The sequence below is a fragment of the Martes martes genome (genome assembly GCF_963455335.1).
Source record: "Martes martes genome assembly, chromosome: 1".
Lineage (NCBI taxonomy): Eukaryota > Metazoa > Chordata > Mammalia > Carnivora > Mustelidae > Martes > Martes martes.
The window spans coordinates 59,991,602-60,007,903 of record NC_137888.1 but is presented as its reverse complement, the minus strand read 5'-3'; the positions used below and the strand labels follow the sequence as shown (position 1 = coordinate 60,007,903).

Here is a 16,302-nt window from a genome sequence, read left to right as displayed (position 1 = left end):
TTAAACCTTGTTGCTACTGCTGCTTCTTTCTCAACCAGCAGAGGTCTCCATCATAGTCAGACTCGGACCAGACTCCCCATGACTGCGCTGCAGCTGCCAAGCACATCCACTGTTGGCAGAGAAAGGAGTGAAAGACTTGCCACCCTATCTAAAAGAAGAAGAGCTCAAAAACAAGAGAACAAGGAATAGTTAAGATTCCATGGTAAGATGTTATATGAATAGGTGACCATGGTAAGATTGAGTTCTAGTGCTGCTTCAGAGACTTACTGGCATTGCCCTTAACTGCATCCCACTTTAGCTAGTTCTAAAGTTGAGTTAAGAAAGCTTACTCACATATACCTCAGAAGAGCAGTGAGAACGAATCGGCAAATGTTTTTGTAGAATTCTCTGAATGCAAGGAGTGCTGTTAAACAAATATTTAACATTTCTCACCGTATTAAGCTTATCTCATCTTTTTATCACCAGTTATATTCCACGCCTCAGTTTTGCTTCCACTGTAATATATTTCCTTTAACCTTCTTTTCCCAGACAGGCTTACACCTCCAAGTTCAATTATTCTGTCAATTGTGTTTTAAATTCTACAGATTTTTATTAACCACTTGTGGTATCAATTTGTTGATCTGTTGCTTCTTCTGTAGAGATCATCTTTACATCCACCAAAAGCTGCCCCAGCAATTAAGCTGAGGAAGGTTAGAGTTATTCAAGAGAAATTAAAGCATAGAAGGAAAGACAGTAGAATAACGGATAAAAAGAGCACTGAGGGGGAAACACACATGTACTAAAAAAACATAGCACGCAGCAGATAGAGGCTCAGAGGGAAAAGAGGAGAGACAGATAGAAAACAGATCCTGCTTCTGCCTGCTACACCTCGCTTTCAGCACCAAGGACAGAGCCTCTGAAGGGCTAACCCCAGCACAGATCAGTTGAGGGTCCCTCCCAAATCCTCTAGAGGAAACGCATGGATTTGAAAGCAGCTATGAAGCATGCAGGAAGGTCTAATAGGAAAGCTGTAAGAGCAGCCCACAAGTGATTTCACCTTAGAGGCAAAAATGGGTGATTTTCTTTCTGTTCATTTCCACAGTTTCGGTGTCCTTGGAAAGGCAAAGTTTGCTTTGCTTGGGCATGTCTGCTGTCAGTAAGTGAAGGCAGCCACTGAGGTGCTAAACTCCACAGTCTCCAGAAATCAGAAGAAATTTTCAGGGTAAGTAATTTTTCTTTTTGTTTCTAATTTAATGCACAGCATTTTCCTGGAAGGTTATTTAACCAGCTTGGGGTTCTGTGGTTCTCTACGAATACGCATTAAAACTCTGCACCCTCTCTTATTTAAAAACCTGAAACCCTAAAGAAGCTGTTTTCATTTTTTCCCTCATTTTTGACAATAGAAACCTGTTCTCTTTCTCTTTTTCCCCCAAAATTAGATCCTCATGGGCTCTAGAAGCTCTATCAAGGCAGAATTAAAAGATGGAAAATAAAAAGGTATTACTATCCCTGGGATTTGTATGGAAGTTGATTGTATTCCCCTTAAGGGTCTTACTTAATTATAAGGGTCTGTTATTTTAAACTCCCCAATTTAGCATCCTGGTAATCCAGGGCTGAGGGTTTGGAGAGGCACTGTTTTCAATGGTCTATTTAAAGTCAGGCTGTTTCCAAGTCAGAATCCAATTATTCCCAACAGAGATATGCAGTACTTGAGATGATGATTGTGTATATTTTCTTTAATGATAGCATATGATTTTGAGGATATTGTTTTTTAATTGTTGGACTTTCATTATTTATTGTAGCTTATTGGGTCAACGGAAGTTGTTGCAATTAGGTATTTGTTCCAGTTCATGCATTTAGTTTAATCGAATACTATCAAAATGCATGCACAAATAATAAAGCAGCAATAGCAGAGTGGGACTTGGATTTTACACTCATTCTGCATGTCTCTTTGTACTTTATAGAGGAAGCCCTTTTCTTACTGATACTAAAAGGTCAGTAAGATGTCTGTCCTTAGGTATGCGTGAAGAATTGCTGCTTGACACACCATTGGATCTCTTGGAGCCAAAGAGAAGCAAATATGATATGAAAAAATCTTGCTCAGACACTTGTTTATTTTTAGTTGAACATTTTCAAAGGTCTGCATGGCTAGCAGTGAGCAGGGGTGTCAAGCAAGGAAAATACTGACAGTATCCAAATGAATGCTTGATATTAAAGCATCTATACAGAAGCCTGCTTATTATGGATTATGAATTAAAGCAAATACAAAATAGATCTTACTCATTATTAAATTCAATATCTAATGCACCGAGGTTTGCCATTGATTAATGTTTGCTTATTGATTGACTGATCCATTGACTTTCCATTTTATCTCTGATTAAAATGATAAAATGGTTGGTGATTCAAAGTTGTTAGGGAAGGTGGGAATTCTCTGCCTAATGGAGCAGGTTTAATTAGAGACTAAAATGTATATAACCTTGGCTACCAGCTATGGTTTTTCTCGGCGCACTTGCCAACAATGTAAATATGCCCAAATATATAAGTATTTTAATGCACTTGTGAATCTTCATTAGGCAAGTAAACTAGACAGCAATTTTCAAGAATAAAGTGCCATAGAAATGCTAAAGACTGCCTCTAATAATAATGACAATGTAACTCCCACTGTTTCTATGTGCAGTGTGCACCTGCTTTGACTTCTCACAGGGCTTGGTCAGGTGCTCTGAAAAAGCAAGGTTTTAAAATGTGTCTCCATTTCAAGTTTGTCTCCCTCACCCCAATAGTGGGATAGTTAAAAATGTAAGGTCTAGAAACAGATAGAGTTGAATGAGCTCCATCATTTATTGTTGTATGACCCCAGCAAGATAATTAACCTTTCTATTACCTACTTTCTTCACCTGCAAAATGGGGGTAATAATAGCACCTACTTTCTCTATCAGGTTGCTGCAAGGCTTAACTATGATAATGATTATAAATTTTAGCTATAATTATTAACTTTTTCAGCCAATATAGAAAGTCTGCACTGAAGCCCAGAACCAGAAAAGCTTTGCAGACTAGAGGTCAGGATGTAACTGAGGGCAGAAGGCAGGGATCTGATGCAAGTGAAGATCTGGTCACAGAACCCTGCTTTTAAGGTGTTGTGTTCTGAGTTTAGGAAAAACCAGCTCTAACTGGAAATGTCTTCATACGTCAATGTCCACAGACACATTAAATAAGTTGTGAGTTTGATATTTAAGGAGACCCAAGATCAAAGCTAGGCTCAATACAGCTCCCTACATATGATATATTCTTAAGAAAATTTAGACTCAGCTTTTTAGTCTATAAAAAGGAGATATCAATATCCACCTTCAGGGCTACTATAAATATTAAAATGAGATAAAGTCCAGGTACCCACTACACGGTAGTAAACAGAAGAGATGGTGACTACTGTCTTCAGAAGGAAATTGAGAACTCAAGTGTTTTTGTTTCTATTGTTTTTGGATTTTGCCCAATTCAGTATTCTTAAGGAAAGGGAACAAATGATTAAGACCTGGTAAACCTTAATGAGTATCTTCCTAACACGCCTGTATGCAACCAAGTGCCAAGGAGACACCCCACAAACGTTCTAGGCAGAATGTAGCTCAGCACTGAGGGAATATCAGTAAAGCAGGATGTATGTCATAGATGATGGGGGCCTGACTACTCTCTGTCCCTCTGCTCTTTAAAATAAATTATGCACTCACTTTCAGAGATGCTAGAATAAACTATAAAGACCAAGATAAATCAATACTTTGTAAGAAGTTGAAAGGCTTATTAAAATTTGTGAGTAGTGTTATATATAATGAATCTTAAAAGAGTAAGACCAGCCATAATCTTCTAGTCCTTGCCTTCTTCATTTTCTCGCTGCTCATCCATTCTTAACTACTAACACTCTTTGCTGAGGTCACCAGTAATCTCTTAATTTCCAAGTCCATTAGCCACTCTGCAACTGGAGCTTACTTGACCCCTTCACTTATTCCCACTTCCCCTTTAATAATAAAAGCCACAGTACTTCAAGTGTTTGTGTTAGACATTATGCTAGAGCCATGATTCTCAATTGAGAGAATAATTTTGTCCCACGAGGGATATATGACAGTGTCTGGAGACATTTTTGGTTGTCACAACCTGGGTGAAGGGGAGTGTTGCTAAACATCCTGCAATGCCCACTTCCAAAAAGAATTATCTAGCCCCAGCTGCCAGCAGTGCCAAGACTTGACATATATAATATTATTTGATCTTCGCAATACCCCCATGGAGTGGGTATGATGTCCACATTTTGCTGATGAGGAGACCAGGCTATCAGTATGAATTACTTAAAGAGTGGTTAAGTTAAAATAATTCTCCAGGCTTCCTGCTTTTCCCTAACAGAAACCAGTTTGATATCTGGTAATATATTTATCAGAGGAAAAAAGAAAGGAAAAATCCCAACCCAGCTCTGTGTTATATAAGCAATACTGGTTTAAAGGAAAAAAAAAAAAAAGATGAAAGAAAGCTCTAAGGAGGGAGAGAATTGAAACAATTAGCTGAGAGGCGGGGAGTAATCCAGGCTCTCACTCACTTGCTGCTTCCATCTCCCACATCAACTCATTAGGAACTGCCTGGATGACCAAGGCTACACCCACCTGCTACTACACAGAACCTAAGATCAGAGATGGTACAATGCAAAAACAATAATAAATCAGAAATCCATGCAATTATGATTCCAACATCAGGCTCCCAATTGATTTTCAGAGTTGAGGGTTTCCTTTTGTTTAATTAGCCATTGACACTCAGCTGCACTATTTTTAAGTAGCTGTCAAACCTCAACAGGGTAAAAAGTCCAAGATGGTAACAAATATCCCAAGGTTTTGTGCTTCCATCTTACCTGTCAGGTGAGATCAGGCTAAGACATCAGTAGCCAACTACAGATCCCATGGAAGACTGATTTCTGGCCACTGTTTTCCCAACTGGTCCAGCTGCAGGAGGAAAGGTGTTCTGGGTCCAAGCTGGTCTCAAAGGTAGAAATATCTGTCAACAATCAGAAAGCATTGTATTTTTCAAAAAGCTCTTGGCAGCAGCTTTCCTATCTCCAGGGTAGCAGCTGCCCTTTCCAAATAATGAGAAAATTATAAGTATTATCAGAAACTATTATTATGTTTTAAAATTTATTGAGTACAAACAGTGTGCCAAGATAAAGAACAATTTTCTTTTAAAATAATTCTCTGAATTCATTCCAAGTCGGCCCCTTACAATCATTTGTTCATTTTCACACTTACACATTTCAGGATGAAACATTTCAAAATGAGACACAAAATGACAATCATGATTAGGCCAGTTCCCTCATTGACGGGGAGCTACAGATAACCAGGATTGAGAGCAAAGCCTGGCCACCAAGCCAGCCAGCCTCTACCTCTGCCTGGAGCAAGTGTTCCCATGGAGGCGCATATACTCCATTTCTAAATATTTTAGTTATAACGCACAAAGCAGTGAATAAGATGTTTAATACTCCTGCCTTGAAAACTATACCTCTGTAACCATCTGGAAGGCCAGGTTTAAATTTAGGAATCCTGGTCCTTAAGAGTTCAAAACAAAATGTGAGAGGGCAGGAGAAGCTGCCTTCCACCCCAAATCCTGCCCCAGGGACTCCATCCTCTTCTCTCCCCACTTCAGGCTATACCCAAGCTTGTCATCTGAGCTCCCCCAAATAGCCACCCCTTGAGCTCAGGGGTCCCAAATATCCATGACACAGCCTACACTCAGGTTGATAGATCCAGAATAGGGCTTTGGAAACAGGCTCCATGCAGTTTGGGCAAAGAATTCTGTGATCTTGGTGCCCAGAATGTGGTTTAGAATGAGAGAGTGGACTCTTGTTGGATGTGCTTCTTGGCATTGTGGGAGGGCATGACCTCATCCCATAGGGAGGATATGACAGAGGCGGTCCAAAGTGGGACCGTCTAAAGCACAGATCCCACGGCAGGAGTCTCTCTTCCAGCACACAAGGCTTTAATGCACAGGCATTTCCATATTTTTCTACAAGACACCGTGATTTTTGTCACCTTCCCTCCCCACCCCCACTTCTCCCTGACACACAAAAATCTGGCTGTGAGAGCCGAGAGTCCCTTCTTCAGGGCTGGCCCCAAGAGGCTGGTGTCACAGGAGCAGCTGAGGGGCTCTGATGCCTTTCCCACCCTAAGACCAAAGTCCCCACAGTTCGAGGATTCATTCTTCCCAGTGGGATGGTGACATGACGGTTGTTACAGCTTGCAGATGCCAAAGGAGAGTTTTGGAAGAATCAGAGGCCTGCATGCTAGTTCTGCCACTAATAAGTTTTATGACTTAAAACATGTTACTAATCTCTCTGGGTCTTAATTTCCCCATTTGAAAAGTGAGAGCTCAGAAGCTGAAAATTTATGCTTATGGGCCATTGGCCCATGGATGTAAGATTTTGTGTGTGGGGGGTGAAAAGGGACTTCATAGAGTTTAAACATTTTTTTTTAATTGTTTAAAAGTGGCAACCAGTCTTTCAAAATTAGGAAGTTTCAAACAAAATTCCACACGTGAATTTTTCCCTAAGTATAAAAACCACTACACTGTCTCTATACTCCATTACTCTTGAGCTCTTCTCCCACAAGCCGGCATCCCACACCCACCACGCCCCAAGCAAGATGCAAGAGAGAGATGAGAAACTAAAGGAAAAGACAGAGGGAGGCAGGGAAAAAGGCAGATGGGCAAGAGAAGAGGGAGGAGAGAAAACAAGGAAAGGGGGATGGGAAGCTAAAAGAAACAGTCCAGTATGAGAAAAAGAGCTCACACTTACATAGCTTTCTCGGTATCATAGCTTTCAATGCTTTACATATTTAATAGCTCAATTAATCCTCACAAAAACCCTATGGGATGGATTCCATTGTTTCCTCCACTTTGCAGAGGAGGAAAATGAAGCTCAGAGAGGAGAGGTGCAGTAACGTGCCCAAGGTCCAGCAGTAGGAAGTGGCAGAGCTGGGATTCTGATCCCGCAACAGCTCTACATCTCATTCAGAGTCCAAGCACAGCTCTTTCAGTGCCCTGCACAGCCTCTTCATCTCACACCCTTCCACTCTGTACCTGCCTCACTGGGCTCCAGCCCCTTTGGACTGCCTACTGCCTTCCACACACCACCTTGTCCTGCCTTTGTATCTGCTAGCCCTTCTGCTTGGACCACTCCTCCTGCAGATACCTGCGTGGTTGTCTTCCTCATGTACTCCAGGTCTTGACTCAGGTGTCATCTTCTTCACAAGGGCTTCCTGATGATCCTGGTAAAAAATTGCCCTCAGATAGCCTATGCATACATACGTAATCCTCCCCATCTCCTTACCTCCTCCTCTGATTCATCATTCTCCAAAATGCATCTCATGATCGAAAATACTACATCCTTTATTTAACTCATTCTTTACTGTATTCTCCTCCATACTACATCCTTTATCTTATTTCTTACTGTATTCTCCTCCCGCAATGGGCCCCAACATGAGGGCAGGAATATCTTCCCTTTTGTTCATTGTTGTATTTCCAGTGCTTAGAACAGTACCAAGATATAGGAAGTGCTCGATAAATATTTGTTGAAGCAATCCATAAAAATGCACCCAAGCAGCCAAGCTCCAAGGAGTCCAGTTTTGCCAACATTGTTTTCTGTCTCCTCCTAGGAAACCCACAGGGGTCACTATTCTCCCTCCGAGCTATGGCGCCTCTGAGCCAGTTGAGCAGCCAGATCAACTCCACCTGTGGGGCAGAGAACTCCACAGGGGCCAGCAGGGCCCGCCCGCACACCTACTACGCACTCTCCTACTGCGCGCTGATCCTGGCCATCATCTTCGGCAACGGTCTGGTGTGTGTGGCAGTGCTGAAGGAACGGGCTTTGCAGACCACCACCAACTACCTGGTGGTGAGCTTGGCCGTGGCTGACCTGCTGGTGGCCACCTTGGTGATGCCCTGGGTGGTGTACTTGGAGGTGAGTGAGCCCCACCTGTGGGCTGCCTGTGTGACCGTCCTTGTCTTTGTCTTCCCTGCGTTCCTGGCCTCTGGGCTCAAAATATTCCCTGCCACGATCCTGAGACTAAGAAGGAAGGAGAGGTCCTGTCACTCTCCCTTTATCCCATTATCCTACATGACTTGCCCACATCAGAACCAAGGAGCCAGGAATGATTGTGTTCCTGGGTCTCCAGCACCCAGGTGACTGGACTTGAGTGATGCAACACATCCTAAAAATGCATCAGGTTTAATCCCTGTGCCAATCACGTCTCAAAGATATGGAGGGTTAAGGGAGGCAGTCCGTGGGCAGCTTCATCAGTGTTTTAATGTATACAGAGGGGTGGAGGTGTGCTGGAAGGATGCAGGACAACAGTGAGGGGGGAGGGAGATGCAGAAGGAATAATAGAAAAAAAAATTAATGACTAAGTGGAAAAGAGAAAAAAACAGTCTGCAAATAGATTAGACTTCTTTTGATAGTTTAGTTACCCTTGCACTCAGTTCTTTCCTCCTGGGTACCAGCTCTCTACAGACTCTGCTACCAAACAGACCAAACCTTCACATTTATATTTTTGATGCCTCCATTAATAGTACAGAGCCCTCGCCAGTCAGATAATGCAGCAGACCCTGGAGAATTCTTCTGGAGAGAAACATTTCTTAAATTTGAAAGTATTTTCATTTGAGAGTGCAAAACAGAGTCAGGAGGTGATCAAGACAAAACATCCATTTGCTAACAAAGGAATCAGGGTGCCTACACCTGTTCAAGAAACAGATAGTCTTACCAGGAAAACATGCAATTACTAAAGAGCTTTTTAAAAACACTTTAATGTACTATTAATATGTCTCTCCTGCACTGTGTATCATGTATCATTTTAAAGAGGTATCCAATGAAGGATCAAAATGATGCTATGATTAAGAGAAATTAAAATTCATCAAATTAATATCTCAGTTAATATTAATAGTGAAGGTGACAGTTAATTAAGTATGACATATCACAGGAGAGCAAAAACCTCAAACATAGACTGCCTAGGCTGGTATCCCTATTAAAGAATGACTGGGAACTAAAATTAGACTTATGATCTCAAAGGGGAAACATAAAGGAAAGAAACCAAGAAAATAGAAAATGAAAGGAAAAGCAGAAAAACATCTAGGCTGATTGGGATAGATGTAAAGGCTAAGGGAAGAGTTGGAGGGGAAAAAAACCAAACATTAATTTTTCCCAATGAAGATAATCCTCATGGCAAAAGATCTTGTAATTATCTTGACTTTTCCATCAACTCAAACTGACTGAGACAACCTTGAAGTCAGAAGCTATGTCTTTGTTCTTTTTTTTTTCCCCCCTGTAGTCCAAACACACAACCTGGCACATAATATGTGCTAAATAAATATTTGTTGTATGAATGATTAAATGAGTCTTTTCTGTAATGTATGCATTAGATGGGCAATTCCTGCTTATACCATCTGCAGCCGTATCTATTGTTTCAATGAGCTCTTTATTTTTTTTTTTTACATTCAATAATAATGAGACTGAAAAGAAGTTAGACACATGTGAGATTTCTGCTCAAGAGTAGGCAGATTTAAAGTGATACCAACCAGAATGGATTAGTTAATGATTCATAATATCACCATCCCATACCTCAAAGTATTTCTGTCCACCCCTATACATTACAAGCATTCTTAGGTCTTTCAGAAGCCTGCATGTCAGAAAGAAATACAGGATGAGGACCTTCACTTTAATAAATATATTAAATTAATTGCCTCTGAAATAAAGCCAGTCTTCTGGTATCTATAACAGAGCCCCCCAAGATCCCTCTTCGACTGTCCATTTGGGGTTGCTTCCAAGACTCTGGATAGACCATTTTGGAAAATCTCTGTAGATACTGGTGTAGGATATTGACATTGTGATTTTTCCATGCTAGACACACATGGCATCCCTTGTCAGCCACACCTGCCAAAACTGATGACGTCCCCCTTCTGCTGAGCATAGAAGAGCAACCGATCCCACAGAGAGCCGGCATGAAATCTTGCCAAAGGCTTACTGGACTCTCTGCAGGTTGGATCTATGAGCTCTCCCCTTGGCTCCCTCTCATAAAAATCAGTACACATTCTGTCCAACAGGTTATTTGGTGCAAGTCTTCAGCAATCAAGAGCATGGTCAAACAAGTCTGCAATCATATAAAGAAGATTTGGGAGACATCTCTCCACTGGGAAATGGGCTTTGGACTTCTTTGTGGTCTTCCCTACTTGCTTTAAAGCTCTTGTCAATGCAACTTAATATTTCAGTACCACTTTCACCAACAGTCCTCTAAGGGTCTCTCTCAACAAAAGATCATGACTTAAAGCAGCCATAATTAACAGACAACCAGTTAAGATATTAGAAGGTTCTATTCCAAAGGACCAGGTCTCCCTAACCCACCACAGTATATAATTTTCTTCATCTTAAATACCTGCCTGATTTCTGTGGACCTCAGAAGCAGACAGGTACCTCAATGAGAGAAAAGAGTACCTTGGGCCCTTAAAAGGACTGCGAATATGTAAGTCCATGCATCTCAGAGAAGAGCAAAGCATTAATCATACTAACTTGTCCTAATTGTGGTACAGTTTGAGTAACTGGTCTAGTAATTACATGATTATACCTAAGGGCTCCCTTGGAAAGAGGAAAGGATGCAGTGTTGACCACAGTACAGAGACTGTTGTAGGCTTGAGGACAAGCACAAAATGTTTGTCCAAGAGGACAGCACAGAAATGAGAGGAACACAATGTAGTGGCCAAATTAGCTGCCAAATTCACAGCTTCCTGTGCTTTGATTTGGATACATCTATCTTCTTTGAAGGAAATATTGGCTCATACTGGCCAGATTCCTTCCTTTGAAGGAAAATGGCCTAATTTTGCCAGGCACCAGTGTGTATGCTGTAAATATTGGGAAACCTTACTCACTGTGGCTTAAACAAAGAGGAGTTACTTTTCTCACATGACAAGAATTCTGGAGGAAGGGGATTTTGGGTGTCAATTCAGCTGCCCTATGGTGTCATCAAGGACCAATCTCTTCCATCCTTGACAAGCTGGCTTACTTCTTCATGCTGCTCGCAGGATGGCTGCCATGGCCCTCAGCATCATGGCCATGTTAAAAAATTGGATAGGTGGGGACAGCAGGGAAAGAAAGAGAGGGAAAGAGAAAGCCCTTTCCCTGGAATGCCTCAAAGTTTCTCCTAAGGGACTTCATTTAAGTTTAATTATCCAAAACTGGATCATAAGGGAAGGATACATGGGAGGAGAGAAAAGAAAGTGAAAACGTGGGTTTTATTTAAAAAGAGGATGTGGTATGAGGAAGAATCACTGTGAGATGAGCAAACAAAATGTCACAGAGCACTGTGTTTCTGGAATTCACTGGGATGAATGTCACTCCTGCACAGAGTTATGCTATGAGAAAGACTCAGAACTGGAAGTCAGAAGACTTGGAATCAAAGGAATAAAATGGAGGTGACAAGTATACTTTTCCTTTCTCATGGGCTTGATGTCAGGCTCAGCTGTCATCAGTTGAGAAAATACTTTGATAACTAAAAGGTGTGAACTATAAATATCTCAGTTAAGACAATTTTAGTAGTAAGTAAAAGAAAACTGAATTCCAATCGACTTAAGCAACAAACAGAATGCATTTTTCTTTCACACCAAGAACTTTCAAAGTCCTGTGGTAGGGTGGGCTGCAGGCACAGTTGGAACCAGCCTCCAGCTCCATTTCTCCACAATTCTCTTAACTCTCTTCTAGGAATTGGCCTTACCCACAGCATAGTCTAACCTATAGGCCTCACATGTGTCCACCCCACCATTCACACCAAGATAGAAAATCTGTGTCCCAGAATTTCTACTAGAAATGTTAAGATGTACTTGATTGGATTGGCTTCTGGCACATGATTTTCTCTGAACTAATCACTGGATGAAAGAGTTGGTTCAGCAGAGATGATATGTTCCTTCCATGGTGCACACCAAAGACTTGCTCAGGAATTTCATGGTTTCCCAGTGGACTCCAAGGACTATTGGAATGAAGGCAGAGGACGGCAGCACAGACACAACACAGTGGCTTTCATGGTACCATCCTCATCGTTAAAGGCACACAGGAGCCTGGCTTGGGCAGGGGGACTAGCAGGGGTTAGTCATTGACCTTCTTCAGTTTTCTTTGTCCTCGGGCCTAGCAGAGAAGTTTAGGATAGAAATCATGCAGCTGATCTCAGAGTAGGTTCTATTTCAGCGGGCCGGTCCTGGCTGTCTCTTTAATTCAGTTTGCAGCACTTGCTCAAAAACTCTTTTCTGTGCCACAACAAATAGTTCTATCTCTGATTCCCTCTCAAGTTTTTAATTTCCTGCTTTAGAAGCTGCAGTCTGTGTGGAGCTCTCTCTCCAAGCACAAACATCCCATTTTGTTCCACTCGGTTAAGCATCCTTTGTGATGTTTAATGCACTTATATCAGGGCAGAAAGGCAACGTAAGCAGCCAGAGGAACCTTTAGAATACTAAACTCAGACTACTTGGGTCCCAGTGTGGACAGGAAAAAAAAGATGTGAGAACTGAGTAATGTACACCAAGCAAAAAAGAGCAGGGGGTAGCATTGAGGCAGGGAAACCCACCACAGACAGTGATCAAGGTCAGATAGTGATGACAGGAAAGAGCAACACTGTTTTTGGGGAGAGGAACATTTGACCCTTGTAATGACATTGTAAAAATAAGGAAGAGTCTGCATTTTCAATGGGTTCCTCCATGACTCTTATGCATCTAAACTTTGAGCATTTCTGAGCTAAATCTTTATTACGGAGAACTGCTTGTTCAAAATACAAACTACTGGGTCTACCCCAGGTCCACCAAACCAGAATTTCCAGGGATGGCCCTGGAAGTCTATGGTAATCATACCAGCCCCCCCCCCCAACTCCTATCCTAGGTAATTCATGCAAGCAGCTGGCCACCTGCTACAAATTAACATTTAAGAGCCACTAATTTGTAAACTGTCCCCCATTTCACAGATGAGGAAATTGGGATTCAGATCATTGGATCCCCTATCTTGCCTCACCGCAATCCCCCTGTACCCCAGAAAGATTCCAAATGTGGCAAACAAAAATGGAATGAAGAGGTTAGAGAAGTAATTTCATTTTTGTGCCTTGGACATCTCCCCAAACAACTAAAAGTCCCATCCCTCAGAGCAGGAATTCTTAATCAGGCGAGTCCATCAACTTGGATGTAAATAAAATTACTTCTTTATTTTCACTACACTGAAACTTAGCATTTTCTTCAAATATGAAGGTAGGCATCAACCCACAGCAGAAGAAATCCTTACTGTCCCCAATAGAAATCACAGATATTTCTATTTTCAAATCACATTACAGTTGTCGTGGACACCTTGAAATACCATTTACACTCACAAGTACTTTGAAATTATAGAAATTTTGGACCTGTCGCTAGGCTTTGTTATTTAGTGCATTATTAAAGAAGCACATATATTAAAATACTTTGGTAACTATATTTCAATATAATTGGTATTCCTTGTGATCTAGTGTATTTTACTGTATATACTTACAAATATTCTTCTGAGAAGGGAACCATGAGAACAAAGGGATCCGTGGGACACAGAATGGGCAAGGAGGCCTGCTTTTAGGGATGACGATTTCTGAAGACAATGTCATGCCCCCTACTTCCACCCCCAAATCCCCAGACCTGGGTTTCCCCAACCTCCCAGGCAGTAGAAGAATCACTGGAGGGACTTATTATTCTGAGTGGGGCCTGAGAATCATTTTGTTTAACAAGAGCCTCAGGTGATTTGGGAAATGCTGCCTTATAATCAGTAAATTTGGGAAATGCTGCCTTAGGCTGTGTCGGTTGGAAATCAATAGCCAACTTCAGTACCTGAAGACACTTTCTTGCTTACTCCCACCTTCTGCATTGCCAAAGGGAGTTAGTTATATTCATTAGCAAGTGAGAGTAACACCACCTGGCTGTGCAGAATTCTGTAGTGAGTTATTCATTAGAATTTAGGAGAAAGGTAGAATCATGTCTCCAAAGAGGCTTAAATCCATCAGATTTTGTTTTTGCTTTTTTTTTTTTTTTTGCCTTAATTTCAAAGCTCCCTTTCCCTTTTATGTTCCCCACACACTTTGTCCTTACCTCACCATCAGCACGTTTCCCATTGTATCATAGTTATTTTCTTGGTTTCTCCCTCCTGGGCCCTCTCAGTTCACCCACACCCACTCATATATGTGTCCCCCTTATGTGCTCAAACTATATGCTGAAGCCCTGGGGTTCAAAAACAGGTTTCACTTATCTCAGTATACTCCCCCAGGCAAAGTACCAGGCCCTCAATAAATATGGGCTGTGTGGTAGAGGGATGGGCCAGTGCCAGCTCTCATCCCTCCTACGATGGTAGGATTGAGTGGACCTCTGTGCTTCCCAGCAGGGGCACGGCAAGATACTGACGTGGATGGAGTAATCGTTAATATTAAGGGTTTGAAATTCCAGCTTCTTTTGCCAGCTACACACCCCTGGGCAAATCACACAACCATTCTCAGTCTCCATTTCTGTACTGATAAATTAGAAACACTATTTCCCTCATCGGGTTGCTGTGAGACAATTGTGAGGTATGGTCATGGCCCTTCGCAGCTCTACTGATTGCCTACTCTTATTTACTTGATGTGGAGAACTCCAGTAAAAAAATAAATAAAGTAAGTAAGTATTTCCACTGCACATCCACCAGTTAAAGACTTATTTTAAGGAGTAAGCCCCAGGGAACCCTAAGTGACAGCACCTTAGTGGGAATTACTTCAATCCACTGATCAGCGTGTTTTCTTTTTCACACTTAGCTGAGATCAAGGAGAATGGGGATTTTGAAGGCAGAATTAGAGACAGGAGAAGAGGCCAGCCAGAATCGGTGGGGGGTGGGGTGCACAAGAGAAGTCAGGGCACAGCTTGAAAGGCTTTGGCCATGAGGGACTTAAAAAGCAAGGGAGCAAAAATCCTGCCCAGTGTGAGCTTTCACTAGACCCCAAGGCCAGCAGCCATCCCTGTCTTTTGCACTATTTTTGGAACCCTGTGATAGAGGCGATCGAAAAGAGGGTGCCCGTTTCCAAGAAGGGAGGTGATGCCATTTGTCACACAAAAATCCATGATGAGCATATGGTTTTCTCCCTTCCCCTTGTGTCAGCCCACTCCCGTCCTTTTCTGGCACCTGCCCCCTCCTGACCTGACACTCCCCTAGAACAGGGAAGGTTGTGACCTACATTCCCATGAACTGCCTGCCTCTGCTTGCTCTGCCACCCCAGGTGGGGTGCTGACCCTCTCCCAGTTTTTGTCCCTTTCTCTGCTGTGAAAACAGTAGCCATCTCTCATAGGATGATAAGCACCAATAGAAGCCATGTGTGTCAAGTACTTCACAGAACATCAAGGTTTAGTAAGCATTCAATAAATGTTAACTATCAGTATTCATACAGATTTTGTCAGAGACCATTCACTCTTCCAGAATATATTTGCATCGTAGGTCCTGCTCTAGGAGCCAGGGATGTGGCAGCAAACAAGTCAAAGTCCCTGCTCTCACAGAATTAACTAACAGTCATTTACTTTCCTATCAGATAAGTGTATAATTTGTCCCCAAAAAGCTTTATGAGCCCATACAGTAAAAAACAAATTCAGGGGGCGCCTGGGTGGCTCAGTGGGTTAAAGCCTCTGCCTTCAGCTTGGGTCATGATCCCAGAGTCCTGGGATAGAGCCCCGCATCGGGCTCTCTGCTCAGCAGGGAGCCTGCTTCCCTTCCTCTCTCTCTCTCTCTGCCTACCTGTGATCTCGGTCTGTCAAATAAATAAATAAAATATTTTTTAAAAATAATAAAAAAAACAAATTCAGTTTTCAGAATCTAAAATTTCAAAGCTGTAGAAATTCTTGAAATAGGTCACGTGGGCCAGCGACCCACGTAAGGTAAGTTCTCAATAAACATGAGATTGTATTCACAGCGTTAGACCCTTATGCTGATCTCTGATTGTTTTATTTAAGAATACCTTGCTCCTCAGTTATCACATAAGTTCTTCAAGGACAGGGCCGGAAGTACTTTTTTTTTAAAGATTTTATTTATTTATCTGAAGTAGAACAAGAGTGAGAGAGCGAGTGTGTGCACAAGCAGGGGGAGCAGCAGGCAGAGGGGGAAGCAGGCTCCCCGCTGAGCACGGAGCCCGGGAGTGGGGCTCTATCCCAGGACTCTGGGATCATGATCTGAGCCGAAGGCAAACGCTTAACCAAATGAGCCACCCGAACTAGACCCCCAAAACACATTTTTAAAACCTGTTAAAACACATAACAAATGCT

General features: G+C 42.1%; 1 protein-coding gene across 2 annotated transcripts in view; it reads left to right on the top strand.

Moving 5' to 3' along the window:
• Positions 1 to 1,160: 1,160 nt before the first annotated feature.
• Positions 1,161 to 16,302, top strand: part of DRD3 (dopamine receptor D3) — a gene marked incomplete at both ends in the record, with an annotated part of 39,249 nt that continues 24,107 nt past the window's right edge. The window contains 2 exons of one of the 2 annotated variants that reach the window (XM_080819053.1): positions 1,161 to 1,201; positions 7,650 to 7,954. In XM_080819053.1, the coding sequence (XP_080675179.1) occupies positions 7,685 to 7,954 (270 nt within the window). Of the gene's footprint in view, positions 1,202 to 7,649; positions 7,955 to 16,302 lie in introns of those variants that run through there. The other variant, XM_080819052.1, reaches the window with a different exon arrangement.